Source organism: Miscanthus floridulus, chromosome 2 (assembly GCF_019320115.1).
Source record: "Miscanthus floridulus cultivar M001 chromosome 2, ASM1932011v1, whole genome shotgun sequence".
Classification (NCBI taxonomy): domain Eukaryota; kingdom Viridiplantae; phylum Streptophyta; class Magnoliopsida; order Poales; family Poaceae; genus Miscanthus; species Miscanthus floridulus.
Genome location: NC_089581.1, coordinates 38,022,180 through 38,046,944, shown reverse-complemented (window position 1 = coordinate 38,046,944; position 24,765 = coordinate 38,022,180). Strand labels below are relative to the sequence as shown.

The following is a 24,765-nucleotide window of genomic DNA, read 5'->3' as shown; positions in this document are numbered from 1 at the left end:
GGCGCGCCCCATCCCCCGGGCCTGAGCCGTGCGCCCATCAATCACCGTGCCCCCGTGAAACACTTGCAATATGAAACACTTAGATGCAACATACAACTGGCACAGATAAAACTTTTGAAACATGCTGTTGCAACATATGTGTGAAACACATGCAACATCCAAATAAAACACTTGCAACATGTGTGTGAAACATATAAAACATCCATATAAAACATTTGCAATATGTGTGTGAAACATATGCAACATCCAGATAAAACACTTACTGCAGCATACGTCTAAAATAAATGAAACATTTTAACAAACGCTTGTAACATACCTCTGAAACACTTGCAAAATATGTACAACATCTCGATCTACTTTTGCAACGTCCATATATAACAGCTGCAAACATATCTCTGAAACATCTGAAACGCTTAAAACATACATTTGCAACATAGGAGAGGGGGAAGGCCGGGGCCGGTCAATTCCAATCGCCGGGGTGGGAATGTGGGATCCGACGGCGAGCGGCGGCGCGCTACCACCACCACCACCCCGCAGCACCGGCCTTGGCTCGGCCAGGTGGGTTGAGCATGCTACAAGAGGGAACGGGCGGCACGGCGCTCGGCCGAAGCGAGGAGCGAGGTGCGGGTGGGGCGCGTGATGGGCGGGAGAGAGGAGCGAGGAGCGAGCGGTGCAGGTGGGGCATGTGACGGACAGGAGCAGGTGGACGCGCGATGGGCGGAAGTGAGAAGCAAGCGAGCGAACGGCGCAGAACGGAGCGCGCGATGGGAGAAGACCGCAGCCACGAGAAAAAATGAGGCGCACGGCGTTCGGATCGGACGGACGCCTGTGGCGCTCGCTAAAACCAAGATTGGGAGTATCCTTTAATTTCTTGAGCATGCAAGCGAACAGAGCCACGGCGAGGAAGCGAGAGCCCGGGACGTCAGTGCACGCCGCCGCCGTACCAGCGGATTGAGTGGAAGTGAGACTTTGAGCTAGCAAAAACCTTGTGCCGACTGACTTGCGATCACGCAACGCTAACCGAGAAAGGGATCTTCACGAATGACGACAGGTGGTGTTCGGAGCACGCACGCAATCTAAACGCGGGACGGCAAACTCTAGCCTGCTCGATCTCATTCCATGCCTTCACAACTTGTTCACCGTGCAACTATTCTCTCCCGTTTGTATGTAAGTTGCATGGCCTCTCTTTTGTTGGGTTCTTCGTGGAGAGCCAAACAAGACAAGTAATGTACATTTAATCTCGACGACCTTTATATTATTCTATAGTGTGAATTTTCGTCGTCCTTTCTTCATTCTTCGGCATCGGATGGTGTCAATTTCTAGAAAACTAAAATCACCGTGAGCCTCAGCGAAAAAAAGTTGTCTGGGATCGAAGCCTCAACTCTGTCACTGGCCGGTGGGCCCTGGCTCGTTATCTATACAAACCAAACCCGCGCTCCAGAGCACAGCGCTACACCTGCGACCTGCGCGCATTCACAGCCGCCGGCGCCACACGTGCCCGCGCGCACGGGCGCCACCACTCTCCCTTCCAGCCTTCCTCTCCCGGACCGGGCGGCACCCCTGCCTCAATGGCTGCCACCGCCACCATCGCCGCCCACCTCCCGCTGCGGGGCCCCGCGTGGCCTCCGTCCCGGCCATCCGTCGCCGCTGTAACCCGGTTCCGCGGCCGGCAGGAGCGGCGCGGCCTGGCGGCGACAGGCGGGAGGGGATTTGCCCGGGTTCGGGCGGAGGCTTTCTCAGGTGGTGGAGGCGTGGGGCGGAGGGACCCCATGGTGCCGCCTTACAATGTCCTCATCACCGGCTCCACCAAAGGTGAGCGAGCAGCCCGGTGCTGGCGAGTTTTCGTTTAGGCCCCATTATTTATTGAGTTTGGCATGAAAGGCGGGGAAGGCTCCACATCTCTGTTGCGTGCCTGTGTTGAGACTTGAGACGCAATGTGTGTAATTCGAAGAGAAACCGATAACTACTGAGGCCGAGGTATCAAAATGAATGCTTGCAGTATCGATCTTTTCACTCAAATCAATGGAAGCTTAAGCTTGGAACTCTGTATCGATTGAGTGAAAACAATTTGTACCTTCAACATTTGCTTCCTTTTGTAGACACTGGCTTCAAACAAAGAAAACGGCACGCATATGAGCAAACAATTTGTACCTTCAACATCGATCCTACTCAACAGTTTTCTGTATTCTTCCGCAGGTATAGGATACGCGTTGGCAAGGAAATTTCTGGAGGCTGGTGATAATGTTATAATCTGCTCGAGATCAGGTATATAAGGAACTTTTCAGTGGTATTAGTATTAGCATGTTATGCACTGAAATGCACATTTAATGGCCTAGCATGCTTTTACAGTTTGCAAACTGTTCTGCATAGTAGCCCACCTCCTTTTTTTTTCTCTCTCTTTTCCATTTTGATGACAGAATGATTTATAATTACTTTCTGTGGGAGTGGGATGTGATCCATCTATTGCCATTTGTCATTCCCTGCACTTTTCTGGTATTGTTTCACGAAAGGTTCTCAACGTTGGTGCTAGCTCTTTTAGATCAATGATCTGTCAAAGAAGCAATGAATAATTTTAAGTCATTATGACTAACTGAATGTAATTAATAAACTTCTAAAAAAAGAGGATGAAAAAGACAGCATGAAATAAATTACAATTGATACCAGTTTAGTCTTTTCCTTGACATGCAGTCTATCCTCTACAGCTCACAAGGTAGAATCTGTGGTCAGTGACTTGAAGAAGGAGTATGGAGAGCAACATGTGTGGGTACCTACCGCTGAGCTTCTCGGTTCTTATTTTTTTCATTAATTCGTTTATTCATGAATTGTGTTTTCTTCTTGGATGTGATATAGAGTTGCACCTTTTGCTTCTTACTGGTGACTTGTTGCTATTTTATTGTCACAGGGAACTGTCTGTGATGTTAGAGACGGAAAGGATGTAAAGGCACTTGTGGAGTTTGCACGTGACAAACTTAAGCATATTGATTTATGGGTATGCATAGATTTCTTCCCTCACAAATAACTGCATGTGCATTAATCTTCACAGTTGTTCTTTCTGGTATAGAAACATGGAACCACTTGCAATGAAATGATACTGATGTTTACTGCATAATTTCTGCCAGACTTGAAACATTTCTTAATCAGGTGCATGAGATATTAAACATGACTGTGGCTTGTTTGTGGCATACTCTGCCCTAGGCACATCTTTAAGTTTCCTCCTTGATTGTTCTAACTTCATTTTTAAAAGGGGAAAAGATAAAATAAACTCGGCTCCTCTTGGACCAGTTTAGGTTTGTCTGAAACTCTGAATAGCAGTACAAATATGGTCTTTTTTTATATTTTTGTTTTGTGGTGCAGATCAACAATGCTGGATCAAATGCATATACATACAAACCACTTGTGGAGACCTCGGACGAGGCTCTCATGTAAGTTTTGTCCTATTTGAGGAAGCTTGGCAAATACACTTCTATCATTTGTGCTGTTAATATCAATGATTAATTGGCCCTTTTCTCTGATTTACTAGGGAAATCATCACCACTAACACCCTTGGACTGATGATATGTTGTCGTGAGGTATTAAACTATTAATCACGCTAAATATTAGTTTTCTTACTTCCAGTATGATGATCATGAACAATTATTTACTAAACATCGCATGTTTGCCATCTTAGGCAATAAATATGATGAGGAACCAACCTCAAGGTGGTCACATATTCAACCTTGATGGTGCTGGTTCTGATGGAAGGCCAACTCCAAGGTATGTGTTTCCAAATTCCAAATATCTAGTGTAATGTAATGTGGACACTACTACATGATTTTATCTTCATTTGAATTCACAAATTATACAATGCTGTGGAGTTTTGTGCAGTGCATAATATCGTCTTAATTTTAAACGCTGGTAGGATCAGAACTCTTACCATCCCTCTCCATATGTGTGTGTATTGTAATTGACACTGTTTTGACAGACATATGAGCGGATCAGTAGTTTGGATAAGTGAAATTGGTTGTGAACAGAGACAGATAGCAAGCAAGGATAAACAAATTAGATTTTTATGGCTAATACTACTGTGAAATACTGCTATAGAACTCCAGGTTTTTGTTCTCAGATATATGATCTGAATTTTGGCTGATAATAACCAGATTTGCTGCATATGGTGCAACAAAGCGAAGTGTTGTGCATCTTACGAAGTCACTTCAGGTAAAAGACAACCCTTTTTGAGGAACAACCTCAAATTCTTGGTTTTCTTTAGAAATTCCCAGTTACATAGGAGTATATGGTCATGATGAACATTTGATTTATTATTGCCTCATAGAACTGTTGATTTCCTTGAGACATGAAGACTATAAACTACACTGCAAATCCATAACAATTATTTTTCAGTGTCCAGAATTATCTGTGATTTATCGAAATCAGTTGGTATAGACTATGACTAGTTGCTGGAACACCACAGAAGTTTTTTATAAAAAAAATCTTAAACAAGTAGAGTTTAACCCCCCCCCCCCCCCCCCCCCCCCCCCCCCCCCCCCCCCCCTGCAGGTTGAGTTGAGTTTTCCTAAGTAGACACCACCCACCCACCCCAGACATCAATCCCCATATTATTTTGTCATTGTTGACAACAATAGTTAGCTGTAGCTAATAAGAAACATAATTTTATTTTAATTGCAGGCTGAATTGCAGATGAATGAAGTGAATAATGTGATGGTGCACAACCTATCGGTATGTAACCCCATCATTTCTTCTCTTGCCATAAATATTCTAGACATCTAAAAATTAGTCTGAAGTCTGAACAGCATTTTAACTTTGTAAGCGACATGGCACGGTGGATAGTAGATTGATTATGACTTCTGAGAGTGCAAGGTACATGCATAAATAGGCAAGGATGTGGAGGGTTTGGTTTGTAAGTAAGCCATCACCGAATATCCTTGCCTATCACTAATCACCTATCAATCTACCTCGGCGCACATGGTTTCAATGGCCTGCGCAGCATAGCAACCGTGGGCCAATAGGCCTAGCCACAATAAAGGCCTAATCACCTGTCTAACAGGCGTTAACGCACTAAAGTAGTTTAACTAGCTACTTTCTATAGGCTTTGGGCCATGCATAAATGCATGACTATCAGTTTGCATTCTGCCTCAGTAATCTATAAATAATGTTGAAGGAGCAATCATGCAAATTATATGTATATCATGTGCAGCCTGGCATGGTCACAACAGATCTTCTTATGTCTGGTGCAACTACAAAACAAGTAAGGATCAGCCCCGACTCATTTTCCTTTCGCCATAGTTAAAAGAATTCAGGGTTACTGAATTATGAACTTACTGATGCCAGGCAAAATTTTTCATCAATATATTAGCTGAACCTCCTGATGTGGTAAGAGTTTTATCATTATATTGTATTCTGGTGTATTGTGGTTGGCTCTTATTTTACAGCTTCCATGTGGCCAGAGTAGCAATGGCTCATTAATTGTTGTATGTATGCCTGTATCTGTTTTGTTGTGCGCCTGTGTGGAATGTGCAACCGTCTTATTTGAAAATGGATTTCCTAAGGACTCCTAGACAGTTCATTATTAAATGGATCAACTAGACCATTATCTTTGCTTACATTACAAAAGTTCCAACATGCTAGTGCTTAGTGATAGTGAGTTTAGTCATGCATACATTTATATCTGTTGACCTCTTCCCTAAGGAAGTAGTGGGCATGTGTATAGCCATCCAGTAGTTCCGATGTGACGATTGAGGACTGGGGATGCAAAATTCTGACCATTATCATACACAATACTACTTACCTTTATCACATAAAAAAATATGTTAACAGATCACTCAATCCTATGTCATTATAATTATTGATTTTTCTATAACATATACTAAGGAAAATAATAGTCAAAACGAGTTTTGGAGACTGTATTGACTATTGACTGTCTAATGAAGAATCAAATAAAACCAGAGAGAGTAAGTTTTCAAAATCAGATTTCCACAGTTCAGTTCAGTTGAAGTACCTCACAATGTTTCATGGAGCATAACATGCATGGCTGGTTATGCAGTTTATGCTATATATGAACTGTAGGTTCATTTTTTCGCTAGATTTCTCTGGCTATTCAATTTAGGTAAGACCTACAGTTTTTTTAAGCTTCTGATTGGTAGAAAACTGCGCTGACCTGAGATACTTATTCATGTCTCACACTCACTGTTATAATAGGTTGCAGACTACCTCGTTCCGAACGTCAGAGCAATCCCTACCAATCAATCCATGAAGCCAACCTACATTCGCTTCCTCACAGGCTTGAAAGCCTACTCAAGAATTTTTTCTGTAAGAACTCTCCTGATCATGGGCGCTGTCTTCAATTATTCTTTGACATCCTGACAACACCAATTCTCCTGCATCTGTAATTCACCCTCTACGATTTCACCTGCAGAGACTTGCTTTTGGTGCTCGAAGAAACAAGTATGTTACTGAGGATTAGTTGTCCGTGCTGCCAGCTTCCAACTGAAGAGATTAGGAACAATTCTTTTCAATAAGCGTCACTTATTTTTCTCAGAAGATGGAATGTATTACAGATGTCATCCATGAGAACACAGTGATGTACTCTTCTGTACAGTAGTAGCAATTTGATTACCTTATTATAAATACTGCTGATAATTTATCATCCTTGTGCATTCTATGTCTGTACAAATTTCAAACCATACTTGGACAAGATTGGCTGAAATTGTATTATGCCTGTTCTAGAGCAGATCATGATACATCTATGCACCAGATTGAACATACTCTACCTGGTTACTTACCAGAATCTCTGCAGTCCTTTGCCTACTTACTCCACTTGCAAGTGGATGCAATGTTAAAATTATGACCTAACTGTTTGATTGATGTACTATCTTTCTTCTCCTTGTTTTTTTTTTTGAAAAGTATGCAGATAGCAGGACAACAAGATAAGGCACAACTACCTTGATGTGAAGAATTTCCACTAATGAATCCCATAAAGGCTTGCTATAACTTCACTCACATGTCAAGCATGCTGCTTGCCTAATAAGTCGACCTCAGCATTAATCACGGTACCAAAATTATCATTTGCAGTGTTATGTTTCTTTGTTATCACATCCACTCATGATTTTAATAAATATGAAGAACTTCCACTAATGAATCCCATAAAGGCTACATGTGCTATAGAAAGAGCACCTATGACATCATGACATATCTGTAATTAACATGGGACAACCACTCTTCTTGTTTTCTTGTCATTTTGAGAAGCCTGTACTTCCGTGCCTAACTTTCCTTCTATGAACAGCCACTGTGATGATGGATAAGACACTGTGTAGTGAGAGTAGCACTGTAGCGTCTCTAGTCTCTTACAGGGAGATCTATATAGAGGGGGGGGTGATATGCTTTCTAGTTCAGGACATCATTCCTCACCCTTCTAGTTCTCCCTGGAAGAAAGGATACACCCTCAATTCCTTTTGCTTCCTAAGTTCTCACTGGAAGAACAGAAGGCTAAAATCATTTCGCTTCATCACATATATAGGTATGATTACTAATGTTTTTCTCTTCCGCAGCATTTGGCTTCTGTTTAATCTCAGTTTTCCCTTTTGGAAATCTTTCAGTGTCCACTTTTACTCAGATAACAGTGGGGGCTCGGGTAAAAAAACACTTTTACTCATAATATACACAAATTGATGGGTTCTGTCTTTTTAATTACAAAAGGCAAACTGCTTGGTTTCCTTTATCTTTACTGAATATGCCTGTTTTCTTTCTCATTCTGGAATGTCTCAAGAATGCTGTATTTCCGTTAGTGATAATGGAAATGGGGTTACCTCCAGTTCTAAAAAAAATTGTGAGATTGATTTTCAGAACAATGGTGAACAATAAACCAGAACAAAGCAATGATGTTCCTGACATGTCAAGCATGGTGTCTTCTCGCATTATCTGGGCAATGCAACCAACAAGGAGTTTCTTGCGGTGGTCTGATGATCTCCATATGATCTTTGTGAAAGCCGTGGCATATCAAGGCGGACCCCATGGTTTGGCTTCTTGACATTTGATCATACCTTGATTTGATCTTTTGGGGTGACGGGCTCCCTTTTTCGTCCCTTCAATCTTTTGTTGTTCTATAAAGCTGATGCTGTGTCATGCAATTTGTTACAACCTGTAGAAGCTAAACCGGCTGCCCTGCAGAAGACAATGGAAGCTATGGGGGTAAGAGGATGACTACGACAACAACAACATAGCCTTTCAGTCCCAAGCAAGTTGGGTTAGGCTAGAGTTGAAACCCACCAAGAGCCCCAAGTTACGGTTCAGACACTTCAATAGCTGTTTTCCAAGCACTCCTATTTAAACGTAGATCTTTATGTATATCCCAAGCTTTCAAATCTCTTTTTATTGTCTCCCCCCTGTCAATTTTGGTCTTCCTCTACTTTTCCTCATATTATTAGCTTGGCTTAGAACTCCACAATGCACTGGTGCCTCTGGAGGTCTCCTTTGGACATGCAAAACCACTTCAACCAATGTTAGACAAGTTTTTCTTTAATTCGTGCTACCCCTAGGCAATCACGTATATCATCGTTCTGAACTCGGTCCATTCTTGTGGGACCACAAATTCATCGCAACATACGTATTTCTGCAACACTCAGTTGTTGAACATGTTGAATCTTTGTAGGCCAACATTCTGCTCCATACAACATAGCCGGTCTAATCGCCGTTCTATAAAACTTGTCTTTTAGCTTTTGTGGTACCCTCTTATCAGAAACTTGTCGCCACTTGATCCACCCTGCTTTGATTCTATGGCTAACGTCTGCATCAATATCTCTATCCCTCTATAGCATCGATCCCAGATACCGAAAGGTATCCTTCTTAGGCACTACTTGATCTTCCAAACTCACATCTGTAACACCCCTGGTGTTACGAGCTCGTTTAGCACCGCGATTTAGGCCTAAATTTTTTTTCGAAACGAGTTTCTCGAAATTTTTTATTTAAAATATATTAGATGTGATAAGTGAATCCGGTGACCCAGTTTTGTGGACTTGAATAAACGTCCAAGTTAAATTGCTCGGTACGTAAAGATATTTATGAATGTCCGATAACGATTATAGCAAGTAAATGGCGAATGGTTTGTTCTATTAGATTAAGCATGAAAAGCAACTTTTATAAATAAAATAAAATCCATTAATGAATAGAACGATATATATATATATATATATATATATATATATATATATATATATATATATATATATATATATATATATATATATATATATATACTCACGGGTTTATTTTGATAAGCACGAACTAACGAGAGAGAGCGCAACAGCTTCATTTAGTTTTTCCTAGCGTACAGTGTACTCGTTGCGTGTCAATTATTCACCGTCTTGTCATGCCACTGTTGTCCTGCGTGCCGGCGCCTTGTGCGGGCGTCCTTGCTGCCGCTGTCTTTTGCCTTTAAGAAAGATGGTCGGCCGCTGCTCGCAATCGTCCCGTCTGCAGCGCTGCCGATGCACGCCGCGCTATCCCGGCGTTAATGAAGTTGGCCGGTCGCTCACGTTGTTTTCTTCCTTCCTTTTCTATCTCTGTCTGCCTTACATGTCTTGTCTGCCTGTGCCGAACCGCTGCTCGCTTTGTCCCTTTGCCTCTGTGACCTGCCTTGCTTGCCTTGCCTGGCTCAGCTTGTCTCTACCTGCTGCGGCTTGTCTCAGTCTATCCTCACTTGTCTGGACTGCCTCTGTGTCGAGCCAAGCACCCTATTGACAGCGCCCTGTTGCCTTGGCCTACTCCCAGTGCACTCCCTTTTTCCTCTCCGATGCCTCTCCGTGCCGCAGCAACCGCAACGCCTGAGCCTCCATCCTCAGCCCTGCCTCCCTCCTCCTTGTTCTGTTGCCATGCCGAGCAACTCGGGCTGGGCCGGTTGCTCCTCGGCGCCCCTCCTATTTCCATCGCGAGCGCACACGGACTCCCTTGGTCCCGTGCTGGAGCCGCCGCACCCCACCACGTCTGCCCGGTGCCGGCCCTCCCCCCGCGCTAGCGCACGTGCCGCCCCTCCCAGGCGCCTCCTTCGCCTCGGTCTGCGCCAGGCAGGCCCCGTCGCGGTCGCGTGTCTTCCCGCGCCGCTCCTGCTATGGTCGCGCGTGGCCGTCGTGGCCACGCCACCACCCCGGACGACCACGCTAGGGACCGCATCCAGCCGCGCCGAGTCTCATGCCGCTTCACCTCTGTCACCGCGCACCGCAGCGCCCTCTCCGCGTCACGCGCCCTCGTGCTGCTGGCTACCGTTTCCCCGTCGGGCTGCCGGCCAGCCGCAGGTGCTTGCCTCCACGGTCGCTGCTGCTCATGCCGCCATCCCGTCGCCATCCGCGCTGGAGCCACCTCGCCTTCGCGCCATGTCCGTCTGGAACCAGGGAGCTGGTCTCGCCAGCTACCGCTGCCCCCCTCCTCCGCCGCCGTGCTTTCCACGGCCCCGTCATGCCTTTCCCGCCACCAGCTGGTGTTCCCCGTATGTGCTCTGCTTTTGAGGAAGGTGAGATGGGTATGAATCCAAGCAGAAATTTTATACAGGGTCCTTACTGCGAAATATGTGACTCACCAGAATAGTGCCAATGTCCTGCGGGTTGATTTAAGTAAAGTATGAGGGCCTCGGTCCAATTTGGCTCTGCTGTCGCTGTCTGGTCCTGGCTGTGTGGGCCGGCCTACTCGCCGCGCCACGCCTAGGCCGTTCGCCCCGCGTTGGGCCGTCGCCTGCCCCGCTGGGCCAACCTGTGGCCTACGCCTGGGCCGGCCGTGTGCTGCTCCCGCCTGGGCCACCGTGTCGTTACCGCACCGCTGGGCCGCGTGTGTTGTGCGCCTGCGGGCCGAACCAGCTCGTCCGTCGTGGGCCTCGTTGGGCCGCGTCCACCGCTGGCCCCTTGTGTTTTCTAAGGCGATTACTAAAATTAGTTTCGGGAATAAATTTATAAAATCAATATAAATTTGTGTAGTTGTCCAAAAATTATAAAACCAGTTTTGTTGAGTTTCTAAAATCATGATCCATCCAATAGTGTATTTTGTTAACATAGTTTGATAATATTCTTGGAAGCTATATAATTAATTTAAGGTACTTAATATTGTAAAAATATAAACTTGTAGGAATTATTGTGATAAATGGGTAATAGTGTTGAATCTGAAATTTTTACAGTAGCCTCCTAGCAATATTAGGTACCCATTATAATTTTTGTGGCTCCAGAATAATTAGTTTGCTAGGTAGCTAATGATGCTCTATTTCGAACAAGGATTAAATTGATAGAATAAAATAAAGAAACAACCTTGGTTTATATAACTAAAATAATTGTTGGGAAATAACGCCTTATCCGACAACGTGTATATGTATCATAAGTACGGTCGTCGTTAAAACTAGCCTGTTAATTTGAGAGGCGTAAATCATATTTCTACAGGTCACGATTGCAGTTGATTAATTACTTCTTGCATTGCATATCATAATAGGGAGGTCGATGGATCACGGAGTCATCGGGAGTTGCTGGAGAAGGGTGCTTTTAGAGATCGTGTCGCCATGATGGAATGCTAACTTTTGGTTATATTTTACCCAGGCAAGCCCCGATGCATAACCCCTACTTTTCTACAGTTTAAATTATATTTATGCATTAAGTTTTAAGGAGTCGAATGAAACCCACTTGCATATATATATATATATATATATATATATATATATATATATATATATATATCTTTATTCTATGAGTCTTACTAGTATGACAGGATCGTGTAGAATGCTATGTTATAGGACTCCAGTAGAAGTCGAATGATTGCCTGTCACTTGCGAGAGATAGAAAGGAAAAATGGTGATCGGGCAGGGATATGGTTTGGGTATTGGTGGGTGTAAGAGGTTGTGTCGCCATGGATGCAGGGCATAGCTTGGTTACACTGCTTTCCCTGTCTGTGTCGGTTAAGGACCGGCTGTTACATAAGACTCGAGGCAAGTCACAGACTTATTATCCCGAGCATATACTTGGGTATGGGCGCTTGGAAGACTTATTGCTCTCTTGTCGTGGATCCGGCTCTTTTCGGACTGACTGTCTTGGTGGTTTTTTGGTTAGGAGGTCCTTGCACCGCACTGAGTCCAGGACTGATGGGCGGGGGCTTGGAGTCCCAGTTTGGACGGGGACCTAGACACCCAAGACAGGAGGGTGATAGGTTGGTCCTGCTTGTGCCTTAGGTACAAGCGGGGCATGTGTTTTCGGTGTACTCAGCTGGGGGCATTGACTCGCGAATCGCCGGGCAATCCGGTATGGCTTATTTTGTGTCTAGCACTATAGTAAGAACTAAAAGATAAAAGATGGAATGAAAAAAGGAAATATGATTGCTTACCACCTGCTTGAAAGTAGTATAGGTGCTTACATAGAATGGTTAGTTAATGAACTAACACACTGCTAATAAAAATCGAATATAATGACGCACCTTTAGTAATGCTCCTGCAGATGCAATAAACCTACTAGCCAGATAGCCTTGCATATCCTTGGAGTCTTTTGTTTCCTCCTGTCGGGTAAGTCTTGCTGAGTACAATTGAATACTCAGGGTTTATTTCCCCCTGTTGCAGGTGACAGGTGGATGCTAGAGCTGACTCTTGTATGTGGATTCCTCCTGTTGAGCTCAGAGAGGATTTCCTTTACGCCGCGATCATAGTTTTTATTTATAACTCTCGCTAAATATTTTTATAAAGGAAAGTTTTATAATCTGTTGTCATAGTTTATATAACAATGTTTCATCATGCCATGAATAGATATTTATTTTCGCTGTAATTTTGATAACATGTTTATATTTCGTTGTTCAATTAAATTGTTCATAAACTCTGATAATATGATTACATTCCGCTGTTATACTAATAAATATCATACTCTGATGTTGTGTTAAAGTGATGTAAGAAATAGTTAAGAATGATGTAAGCTTTATTCTCTCATTTATGATCCTGATAGAAAAATATGAATTTTCGGGTTCTCCCCTGGGGTGTGCCCGACGGAACCAAGTAATTTAGTGTTCTTCTTTGGGTGCTTAGTGTCTAATGGAAGATGAGCACTCCTGGGAGGCATTAGATTAGGCGGTTCTGCCACAGGTGGTATCAGAGCATAAATGAGGAAATAAAGCTTCGAAAACCTTTTCTAAAATAAAATTTGACAACAAATTCTTTCAAAGAATAGGACGTTTTTACTGCGAAGTATATAAGTAGCCCTATTACTATGGTTATGTATCCAGGATAGATGGCACTCTGCTGACTTAGGTAGGCTTAATCAAGTTTTCTGCAGGTACACTGACCCGAGCATAGTCCGATAGTGCCGACCAGCTATAGGGAGAGAACGATGTGATAAAAATTTGAGAACGGTTGCCCTATATGTTGGCAATAGTGAAAGGACGTATAGGACATGCATTCATACATATCCTAGTTGTGCATTATAGTGTTGTATTGCTTGCAGATACGCCATCCATAGGTGTCACGTGTGTCGTGTTGTGCACGACTAACTCGTTCCTGTTCCAGAGTTAGGTCTACACTGTGGCTTCGTGCTTCGTGTTCGCCCATGGTTCACGCCTGTCGTGACCCACATTTTCTCCGTACTCTTTTCTATGCTCTTGTCGGACACCTGCCCTACAGTCATACCAGTCAATAATGGCCTCGGACCTCGCTCGCCTCGAACGCGTGAAAAATTTGGTCGATTCATTCGCAAGCGATCCCACACACGAACCCTGGTGGACCGCACCAGGACCACTGAACGCTCTGACTTTATAAGTAGGGCCTGGCTTCACCATTGGTATCACCACTCGGTGCACTTTAGCTCACTTAGTTTTCCTTTAGCAAGCTTTTCACTCAGCCTTCCTCACTACCCCCACCAAAAATGGCAGGAGCCTAGGTTAGTAGTTACTGCCTGAACATTGAGGGTTTTCCTAGAATCCTGCATGCCACTCTACAAAAGCTCAGAGTCAAAGATCGTTCCGAGTATGAGGGCCATGAGTATGAGGAGCATGGCACCGAGCGGTGTGAGGTTACCGTCTACATCGGGAAGAGTGAGGATTTCCCCGACCTCACTAAAGCCTAGAGTGTGACTGCATCCGGGTTTAGCTTCATCGACACCTACCAGGTTGTGGCCCGCAAAGCCCTGCGGTACCTCTACTAGATCTATGAAGAGCCCATTGCCCATACCCCCATGAGGTTCTTTCCACCTTTGGACAAGAATCGGTGGGCATGGAAGGCCCACATGGAGGCTTTGCAAGGGCGAGATGTGCAAGAAGACAGTCCTACTATGGTGCACTTGACCACATACCTGCTCGCTCTAGATGAGCAGTATGACCGGCAAGCCTTGGAACTAAGGATCTGTCTCTGTCGAGCCGATGAAGCCGAGATCTTCACCCGGATGCTCCAGGTGTAGCTCGTCGAAGCGTATGCCAGTGCTGCAACTGCTGAGAGTCAGGAGACTGCCATGTTGGAAGCTCTAAAGGAGGCTGAAGATCGGCATGTCCCTCAGCTATGTGAGGCCTATCTTGTCACCAGGGCCAAGTGGAGGACGCTGGCTACTGAAAGGCAGGATGCCCTGATCTTGGAAGGGATCCCTATCCACCTGCTAGAAAGAAGGAGAACCGGTGTTGTAGTGCCGCCAACACCCCCACCCTCTAAAGTGTCAGAAGTAGAGTCCTTGGTTCCTCTCACTCAGCCATCGCCAAGAGAAGATACAGATCCATAGCCTAGGTGGTAGAAGAATCCGCCGAGCCCAGGAAGGAAGATGCGTGGTCTCGAGTAGATTAGTCACCTTGGGATGTTGTACTCGTAGTAGTAGTGTCCTTTGTCGTTGTCCTCCGGCATTGTACTCTTGGCGTTGTTGTCATTCGTAGTTGTTGAGATCGTCCAACCGTAGGTGAATGCTGTGTCGTGAATGGGAGCCTGAATGCCTATACGTTGTACCCGTATAAGACCGTTGGAAATGCATTCTGTTTTATTTCGCTGTGTTTATTGCATTCATCTATCTTAAGTTTCGTTAGATGTGCTTAAAGTTTTCAAGGGCGAGGTTAGGTTGGTTACAAGAGAAGCTACCATTCAGATACCAGTAGACCAGCCGTGATTGGAACCTAGGACACTATATCGACTAATTGTGGATGTCCTAGCAGAATACTTGAATCTCTTTAAAACAAATCTACCATTGGATTTGAATTCCTTGTCCCTTGTTGTGAAGGGAACCTTTGTTGTTTGAATTTTTCCCTTGCAATACTCCTCTTACCCTGTGGTCTATGACCCCACCGCCTTCAGGGCATGTAAGTTGGTAACAGTTGCCTGGTTAATAGCTTATGGTGCCACGATGAAACTGAGGGCCCCTATGGAACAGCTGCCACATGGTGACGCTGCTCGACATGCGCTGGTATCGAGGTTGTTGACCAAGTACTTTACCAAGTTACACTGCCATACCGCTTTTGCTACAAAATATTCTCCTTGGAAATGTTCAGCTGTTCAAACGGGAAATCCATAATGGGTTGATGAAATAGTGTTCTTGCATGATAAACAAGAGGAGGTGGTCTTGGAGGAAGAACGTATGGTTTCAGTTTACATGAAAGACGGATGTGGTCAAGGAAGGAAAGAAAAAGAAGAGTAGTACGGAAAGTTAGCCTTAGGTAGTCGGGGATGATTGTAACAGCCTAAGTGGACATCATGTCCCAAGCCCTGTGTTTAGTTGACTGCGCTATGCATGCCGGGTTATTCGCTGCGTGCCTTGCAAACGCTGTCGGTGCCAGGTCCATTCTCGCATGGCCATGGCATCATGTCGCACTCGCCGTCCTTGTACACTATGCGTTTTTCCTTTTTCCTAGCATCCGGTCGGCTCTTGACCCCCATGCCTCGTCCCCATACCAGACCCCCTTCGCCTCTCTTCTTTCTCCTTTTGAGGACACGACCGCCCGCACGCCTGCCCCGTCGAGCGGACCCCCTCTCCTCTCCTCTCCCTTATCTTCTGCTTGCTCATGCAGGAAGCGCACCATGGCCGTGTTCATCCCCACAGCATGAACCGTCTGTGTATCCCATTCCCGTCGCCTCCGCTTCTGGTGTGACCTCCATTCGCAACTATAAGATACCTTTGGTCCTAGCTCTTCTTCTTCATCCCCATTTCCCTTGCATTTGAAGTAGAGCTAAGAAATCTAGTCGTTACTCGTTGAGCTAGGTTCGTCAGTCTGAGGTGATGGTGTAATCTGAGGAGAAGCAAGGATCCGATTCATCGAAGAAGTTCAAGTTCCCTTTGGTTGGTGTGATCTTAGGGTTCCCGATGTTTTACTTCTCAGTTGACTGTTTCTGGATCTGTTGGACCTACACCATGTTTTGGATACTCATTATCTTGTTGTTTCTCCATTGCTCTCGTCTATCTCGACTTCTGGATTAAGTCTTATCGAGGACCTAATACCAAGGTACCCAATGAGGTGGAACTAAAAACAATCAAATGTTGATGCTCCCAAACGGACAAGGATGTAGCTACACTTCTTGCACAGAGGACTGAAGATTGGTTCCGCCTCGTCTGACCCCTGAGGGCTAGACTCTACCTCGCCCGATGGCTAAAGGCTGGCTCCACCTCGCCCGACGTCTGAGGGCGGGCTCTGTCTTGCCCGACCCCCAAGGGCGATACTCCGCCTCACCTGATGGCTAAGGGCTGGCTCCGCCTCGCCCAACGCCTAAGAGCAGGCTCCGCCTCACCCAACCCCCGAGGGTGATACTCCGACTCGCCCAACGGCTAAGGGCTGGCTCTACCTCACCTGACGCCCAAGTGCAGACTCTGCCTCGCCCAGCGGCTGAGGGCTAGCTCCACCTCGCCCGATGTCCAAGGGCAGGCTCCGCCTAGCCCGACGACTGCACCCTGATCCTTCATAAAGACGAGCACAGGATATGACGGGACATTCGAGTCAACCGTAGTATCGAGGGCCTTGCCCTATAGGCTACAGGAAGGCACCGTCAGGATACGATGGGACAGGCGCTTTAAGCCCTTTTCGACCTAATAGTGCCTGAACAGTGTTGTAGGCGCTGACTTTTATCCCACAGTGTTGTAGGCGCCGCCATCAGCCCTCGAACGTGGATACTAACACAAGCATGCGACAACCACTACGATCCAAGACAAAATTAACATCACCTACACTGACGGACGTAGGGTCACTTCCCCGTCTACTCTCTGAAGGGTCGTAGCTTGGCCCTCTGACACGCCGCACCATCCGCCGACGTAGGATGGGACGCACCCACCTGTTGATAGAGTCCGGGGCATGGCCCTATAGGGATCAGTGAACATGCCATCCCTGACATGGTCTGCCATGTTAGCAGGGCAGACACACGGGAAAAGGAAGACCCGACTCCCTCGAAGGAGCTTCTCTACCTTTGGTTTTTTTCCCTGTTTCTCCTATCTATAACCCCTGCTCCCCCTTGGTCTATAAAAGGGGGTAGGATGCCCCACTAAAGGGACCAACTTTTGATGGATCAATTCAACATAACACACAGCTAAGCAGCAACCGAGCTCTTGGCGTCCTTTCGACCTTTTCATCAGAGACTTGGGACCCATCTCTCTCTCGACCATTTGTACCCCCTACTACAAACCTTTTTCGGTACTAATAACATGAGCAGCAACAAACTGGATGTAGGAACATTCTTCCTGAACCAGTATAAACCTTGTGTCCTTTAGTACACCATCCGAGCCTAACGTGCAACAATTATAAATTTACTAGCCGGTGCTTGTTTGAAACACCTACAATTGATGTGTCAGGTAGGGGCCTTTGGGAATTCCAAATCAAGCCTCAGATGGCTATCCATGCAATCAGCTGGGTCTCAGGCGCACACGTGTGTTTCGGTGACCTGGACTTCATCGTCATGGTAGGAGGAGAGTTAGCGTTGGCCCACGCCGCCATCCAGTCTCTCCCCTCCGTCAGCTTCAACTATGGGAGGCTTGAGGGCCAGCCCGGCGTCTCCCCTAGACCCCAGCCATCTAGGGAAGACCCATGCCACCTCACCCTCTCTCCGGAACACTCCTCATGGAGCGCCCCGATGGCACTTTTGTTCGATCTCCGCAACGCCACGGTGACCGTTAGTCACCTTGTGGCACAGCGCACGATCCCATCCCCCACGAACAACGAGTTCGTGGGGATGATCGAAAGCATCATGGAATCCCTCCACGGCCTCCTCATAGAGGGGCCAGGGTCAGACTCTAGCTCTAACTCTAGCAGGGATAGCCATCACCCCTCTCAGGAATGTTTCATGGTGGAAACCCCCGAGGGACACGTCGAAAGTGTCTCCGTGGAGGAGACTACTCCGTCAGGCAACCTTGGTGGTGGAACCAAAGGGGGGACAGTGGCCCCACCTCATGTAGGGGTGGAGCAGCTAAGAGCCTAGAAGCGGGAGATAGACGAAGTCGGACAACAGCTTGTTCAGGAGTACGTGGAGGTCGATCGAGAGATCTAGCACCACAGAGACGGTGGGTGCTCACGCGCCGTGGCCCATGACATGAACCGAAGGATCATCGCCGATGATGAAACCCTTCCTCACTTCACTCGAGCAAGCCAGAACATCGCCGCTGCAATGACTTTGCTCCATGGCCTTCTAGAGGCCGCAACGCCTGAGGATCATCGGGCCCACCATGAAATTTGAACGCTACTTGAGCGTGCGGTAGTGCAGCAGGCGGAAAGCTCATTGTCTCAGCGACACGAGCTCAACACCAGCGAGTGTACGTCCTCGGTGCATCCTACCAGGGACGCATCAGTCCACCAAGCACCACAAGGTGGCGGGAATCATGCTGCGATCCCGTTACATCAATGTCTCGGCCACAACCACGATGCACGCAGCACCATCGACGCCCGTAGACGCGCCTACAGCGACCCAAGGGAAGGAGCCCACCACAGCTATCATCCTTGATGTGGCGGATGTTGTGATAGCAGTGAGGGCTAGAGCCCGAGCCCTGGCCTCCCAGGGCCTCAGGCCTTTAGCCGGCACATCCTCAATGCTGCATTCCTAACAAGGTATCGACCACCTACTAATATCCCTAAATACTCTGGGGAGACAAACCCCAGACTTTGGCTTGAAGACTATCGGCTTGCCTATCAAGCCGGTGGTGTGGATAATGATGACTTCATTATCTGCAACCTTCCACTGTTCTTGGCCGATTCGGACTGAGTGTGGTTGGAACACTTGCCATCCAACGCAATCTTGAGTTGAACGGATCTGAAGGAGATCTTTATGGGAAACTTCCAGGGCACGTACAAATGCCCTAGGAACCCATGGGACCTCAAGAACTGCCATCAAAAGGCTGGTGAGACCCTCTACAGGTACATTCAGCGCTTCTCCTGATGGTGCAATGAGCTCCCTAACGTCGTCGATGCCGATGTGATAGGAGCCTTCCTATCCGAGATGACTTGTGAGTCCTTGGTTCATAAGCTAGGACACAAGGTCCCATGAACCACCAAGGAGCTCCTAGACATCGCCACCAGCCACGCCTCAGGAGAAGAGGTGGTTAGAGCGATCTTTGATCACCTCGAGGGCAAGGCAAGGTGGGACGAGGGTACCGGTGAAGGCACCTCCAATCGTTCTGCCAAAAGAAAGAATAAAAAGCAACGACATGAGGACTCGCTCGTGGCTGCTGCTGACTGCAAGGGTGGTCGAAAGCCCGTAGAGGGCGCTTTGAACCACTTCAAAAAAAATGCTCGAGGGGCCGTGCCCAAACCACGCCTTTCCCATAAAGCATCCACTCAAGGAATGTAGCCTCATGTGGAAGTTCTTATCCAGAAGCTCCAACAAAGGGGAGCAGGGGAAGGAACCTGCCCCCACTACGGATGACGCCGAGGAGAAGGACGATGGCTTTCCAACGCTAGACGGCTGCCTCATGATCTTCAGAGGATCAACGTCCTACGACTCCAAACGTCATTAGAAGGTCACATGTCGCCAAGTCTACATGACCCAATCGGCCACACCTCCCTTCCTTCGGTGGTCGGAGTCCACCATAACCTTCGATCGGACCGACCATCCGGATGTTGTCCCATACCCAGGAAGATATCTGCTTGTGGCTGACCCGATCGTTGGCCCAAAGCACCTCACCAAAGTACTGATGGACGGAGGCAGCGGCCTCAACATCATGTATGCAAAGACGCTCGACGTGATGGGCGTCGATCGGACGCACCTCCGCCAAATCCAAGCGCCTTTCCACGGTGTCATGCCCGGGAAGCAGGCCATGCCACTCAGGCAGATCGATCTACCCATTACCTTTGGGGATCAGTTCAATTATAGGACTGAGACCCTCACCTTCGAGGTGGTTGAGTTCCCCAGAACCTTCCACGCCATCGTGGGATGTCCATGCTATGCGAAGTTCATGGCCATCCCCAACTACACATACCTCAAGCTCAAGATGCCAGGCCCCCATGAGGTCATCACCATCAGCACCTCCTTCCAGCGGGCCTACAAGTACGAGGTCGAGTGCTACGGCCACGCCACAGCAATTGTTGCCTCCGGGGAACTCGCCGCCCTCAAGGAGGAGGTCGCCGAAGAAGCACCCAACACGAAGAAATCGATTAGGTCCTTCGAATCATCAGGAGGCTCCAAGGGGGTCCTTATAGATCCTAGCAGCTCCAAGGGTAAAATGGTACGCATTGGTACCATGCTTTCCTCCGAATAGGAAAGCGCGCTCGTCGACTTCCTCCGCGGCAATAAAGACATCTTTGTGTGGAAGCCCTCAGACATGCCAGGCATTCTGGGGAGGTCACCGAGCATACCTTAAAAATCCATCTAGGCTCCAAGCCGGTGAAGCAACACCTACGTCACTTCAATGAGGAAAAGTGTAGGGCCATCGGTGAAGAGATAGCAAAACTGTCGGCTGTCGGATTCATCAGGGAAGTACACCACCCAGAGTGGTTAGCTAATCCCGTTCTTGTACAAAAGAAGAGCGGGAAATGGAGGATGTGTGCTGACTATACGAGTCTCAACAAAGCATGCCCAAAGGATCTGTTTCCTTTGCCACGCATAGACCAAATAGTCAACTCTACCTTGGGGTTCAAAACCCTCTGCTTCCTCGATGCGTGCTCCAGCTACCATCAAATCGCGATGAAAGAGTCCGACCAGCTCGTGACATCCTTCATCACCCCCTTCGGATCGTACTGCTATGTCTCAATGCCGTTCGGTCTGAAGAACACTAGGGCTACATACCAACGCTATATGCTCAGATGCTTCGGGGACCTCATCGGGCGGACCGTTGAGGCCTACGTCGACGACATCATAGTTAAGTCCAAATGGGATGACCACCTTGTCACTGATCTTGAGCAAACCTTTGCGAAACTTCGAGCAAATGACATCAAACTCAATCCCGAAAAATGTGTTTTCGTTGTCCCGAGGGGCATGCTACTCGGCTTCATCATCTCCGAGCATGGCATCGAAGCCAACCCGAAGAAGATTTCGGCCATCACAAGGATGGGCCCAATTCAGAACATAAAGGGGGTTCAGCAAATCACAGGGTGCCTCACCGCCCTCAGCCGATTCATCTCGTGCCTCGGAGAACGAGGTCTCCCCCTTTATCGACTCTTGAAGAAAGCCGACCGCTTCGAGTGGATGTCCGAGGCCTAGGAGGCAGTTGACATGGTCAAACTACTTCTGACAAGGCCTTCGATCCTAGTTCCTCCAAGCAATGGAGAACCCCTCCTGCTATGCATAGCGGCCACCACGCAAGTTGTCAGTGTCGCCCTGGTAGTAGATTAGGAGGAAGAGGGGCACGCCCTTAAGGTCCAGCGCCCTGTGTACTTCATCAACAAGGTGCTATCCGACTCCAAGACCTGCTACTCCCAAATCCAGAAACTCCTGTACACTGTCCTCATCACCAAGAGAAAGCTATGCCACTACATCGAGTCACACCCCGTGATAGTCATGATGTTGTTCCCCCTCGACGAGGCCATCTAGAGCTAGGATGCCATGGGAAGAACCACGAAGTGGGCACCTGAGCTGATGGATCAAGGCATCACATATGCCTCCCAAATGGCAATCAAGTCCCAGGTGTTGGCTGACTTCATCGTGGAATGGACCGAGGTCCAGACACCACCAGCGGTCGTCGATCAAGAGTACTGGACGATGTACTTCGATGGGTTGCCGATGAAGAAGGGCGTCGGCATGGGGCTGGTCTTCGTATCACCCCTCGAGGTCCGCATGAAGTACATGGTTTGTCTCCATTTCCCCTCATCAAATATTGTGGCCAAGTATGAAGCGCTCATCAATGGCCTACGAATCGCCATCGAGTTGGGCATCCGATGCCTCAACATCCGGGGCGACTCCTAGCTGATCGTCAACCAAGTCATGAAGGAGTCGAGCTACCATGATGCCAAGATGGCTGCGTACTGCCAAGAGGTCCGACGGCTAGAGGACAAATTCGACGGCTTTGAACTCAATCACATCCCAAGGTGCCTCAACAAGGCGGCCGACGCGCTTGCGAAAGCAGCATCCGGTTGAGAGCCAGTGCCATTGGGCATCTTCGCTAGCGACCAACATAAACCCTCGGTGCGCTACGAAGGGTCAGAGTGGGCCGACGATGGCCCATCTGATCTAGCCCCAGGGGCTGACCAACCGATGGCTCTGTCTGACCCCAAGGTCATGGAGCTTGAAGAGGATCTAGCAATAGAGCCCGACCCTCTGGACGACTAGAGAACACTCTACCTTGACTACCTTCTCCATGACATGCTGCCGACAGATAAGACGGAAGCTCGACGGCTCACACGTCGCACCAAGTCCTTCATTCTTGTAGTGGGTGAACTCTACAAACGAAGCCACATCAGGATCCTACAGCTCTGTATCCCCATTGAACAAGGGAAGCTTCTGCTAAGCGATATCCACGGTGGGGTTTGCGGCCACCATGTCGCGCCTAGAACCTTGGTTGTGAACACATTCTGACAGGGCTTCTACTGGCCCACTGCAGTAGCCAACGCCGAGCAGATCGTATGCACCTGCGAAGGGTGCTAATACTACGCTCAGCAAACTCACCTCATGGCCCAGGCACTCTAGATGATCCTCATCACATGGCCCTTCATGGTCTAGGGGCTTGATCTGGTTGGGCCTCTCAAGAAAGCACCCAGGGGTTACACCTACTTGCTTGTCACCGTAGACAAGTTCACAAAATGGATCGAAGCTTGGCCAATCCCCATGATCAAGTCTGAGCAGGCTGTGCTGTTCTTCCTTGACATCATCCATCGCTTTAGAGTATCGAACTCCATCATCACGGACAATGGCACATAATTCACCGATAAGAAATTCATTTGATTCTACGATGAACACATCCGGGTCGATTGGGCTACCGTCGCGCACCACCGAACGAACGAGCAGGTCGAGCGTGAATGGCATGCTCCTACAGGGCCTCAAGCCCAGGATCTTCAACCGATTGAACAAGTTCGGCGTATGTTGGGTTACCGAGCTCCTTGCGGTGCTCTGGAGCCTGAGGACAACTCCTAGCCGGGCCACCAGCTACTCGCCTTTCTTCACGGTCTACGGTTCTGAGGGCATCCTCCCAACCGACCTCGACTATGGAGCACCAAGAATCAGAGCATACGACGAATAGGGAGCCAAGCCATCCCACCAAGATGCCATGGACTAGCTAGACGAAGCTTGCGACATCACCCTCCTCCGTTCAGCCAAGTACCAGCAGATGCTACGTTGGTACCACAACCGATGGGTGCGGGACCGAGCCTTCAACGTCGGGGACCTTGTTCTCCACCTCGTACAGAGCAACAAGAACCACCACAAGCTCTCCTCGCCCTAGGAAGGGCCATATGTCGTCGCAGAAGTACTCTGGCCAGGCGCCTACAAGTTGAAAACCATCCACGGTGAGGTCTTCAACGCTAGGAACATTAAGCAGCTATATTGTTTTTACCCTTAAATAAACGCATACTCTTTCTTATCAGTCTTTTGCCTTCAAAAATCCCTGATCCTTAGTGACATCTGACCCCTACAATGTGTGAGGGGTCAAACCTCACTCGGGGGTTGATATAAGTATGTTTATCTTGCAAACACTCTCTGTGTTATCTTTTCAAACATTCTTTGTGTTTTCCCTCTTTTCTCATGGTAAGTCCTAAAAGCTAGAATTTTGGGAACAAAATCTGAGTATAACTGGTAGGACTACAGGAAACCCACGCCCCAGCGGCTACGGCCTTCTTGCTCACCAGCATGATCAGAGTTGGCGTTCCCGCAGTCCAAGTTTTTTGCGACCTTAACTATGAGAAGGGTCGGAGGGCACCAAAATCTCCTTTGCGAAAAGAGGGAGAAAAGCCAAAAAGCTGTTTGACGTAGCGAAAGTTGAAAACTTATTCATTTTTCGCACAAATTCATCGCTTACAAAGTAATTTCATCACGAAAAGGACTAATGTATTCTTAAATACAAAAGACTATTCACTACGAGGCTTCCCCACAAACTTATTTGATTATAGTCTCTGACCAGCTCTACTACGAGTACTACTACGATCGCCATGCCACGCTCTCCATCGGTGACGTCTAGCCGCTCCATGGGATCCTCGAGGGCGCCATCATCAGCAACGTCAAGCACCACGTCGGCGACTATGGTGCCTCCGCCAGGCTATCCAGGGACTGCGCCATCGTCATCAGCCGCAACTCCGACAACAGCACCTCCACCGGGGCGTCCAGGGACTGCACCATCATGATCAGCCACAACCCTAACAACGACGTCTGCGCGGGGGACGTTTCCCGCCGAAGAAAGGCCGCCACGAACGACGGCAAAACCGATGACGCTCAGCACCCTCTAGTCCACCTCCTCCTTCGGCAGAGGCGGCCCC

General features: G+C 47.8%; 1 protein-coding gene across 4 annotated transcripts; it reads left to right on the top strand.

The window, feature by feature from the left end:
• Nucleotides 1-1,348: 1,348 nt before the first annotated feature.
• On the top strand, nucleotides 1,349-12,728 carry LOC136522056 (chlorophyll(ide) b reductase NOL, chloroplastic-like). 4 transcript variants are annotated; one of them, XM_066515855.1, is made up of 17 exons: nucleotides 1,349-1,812; nucleotides 2,197-2,265; nucleotides 2,670-2,764; nucleotides 2,903-2,989; nucleotides 3,355-3,422; nucleotides 3,521-3,569; nucleotides 3,668-3,753; nucleotides 4,137-4,194; nucleotides 4,663-4,713; nucleotides 5,192-5,242; nucleotides 5,326-5,367; nucleotides 6,193-6,303; nucleotides 6,410-7,510; nucleotides 7,837-8,006; nucleotides 8,138-8,181; nucleotides 11,455-11,558; nucleotides 12,566-12,728. In XM_066515855.1, the coding sequence occupies exons 1-13, from the start codon at nucleotides 1,569-1,571 to the stop codon at nucleotides 6,455-6,457; spliced, it is 1,059 nt and encodes a 352-aa protein (XP_066371952.1). In that variant the 5' UTR covers nucleotides 1,349-1,568; the 3' UTR covers nucleotides 6,458-7,510; nucleotides 7,837-8,006; nucleotides 8,138-8,181; nucleotides 11,455-11,558; nucleotides 12,566-12,728. The 4 variants fall into 4 exon arrangements, with proteins under 4 accessions (XP_066371952.1, XP_066371951.1, XP_066371943.1 ...); XM_066515854.1 differs by lacking the exons at nucleotides 11,455-11,558; nucleotides 12,566-12,728 and having other exon boundaries at nucleotides 6,410-7,043; nucleotides 7,277-7,510; nucleotides 8,138-8,873; XM_066515846.1 differs by lacking the exons at nucleotides 11,455-11,558; nucleotides 12,566-12,728 and having other exon boundaries at nucleotides 8,138-8,875.
• The last annotated feature ends 12,037 nt before the right edge of the window (nucleotides 12,729-24,765 follow it).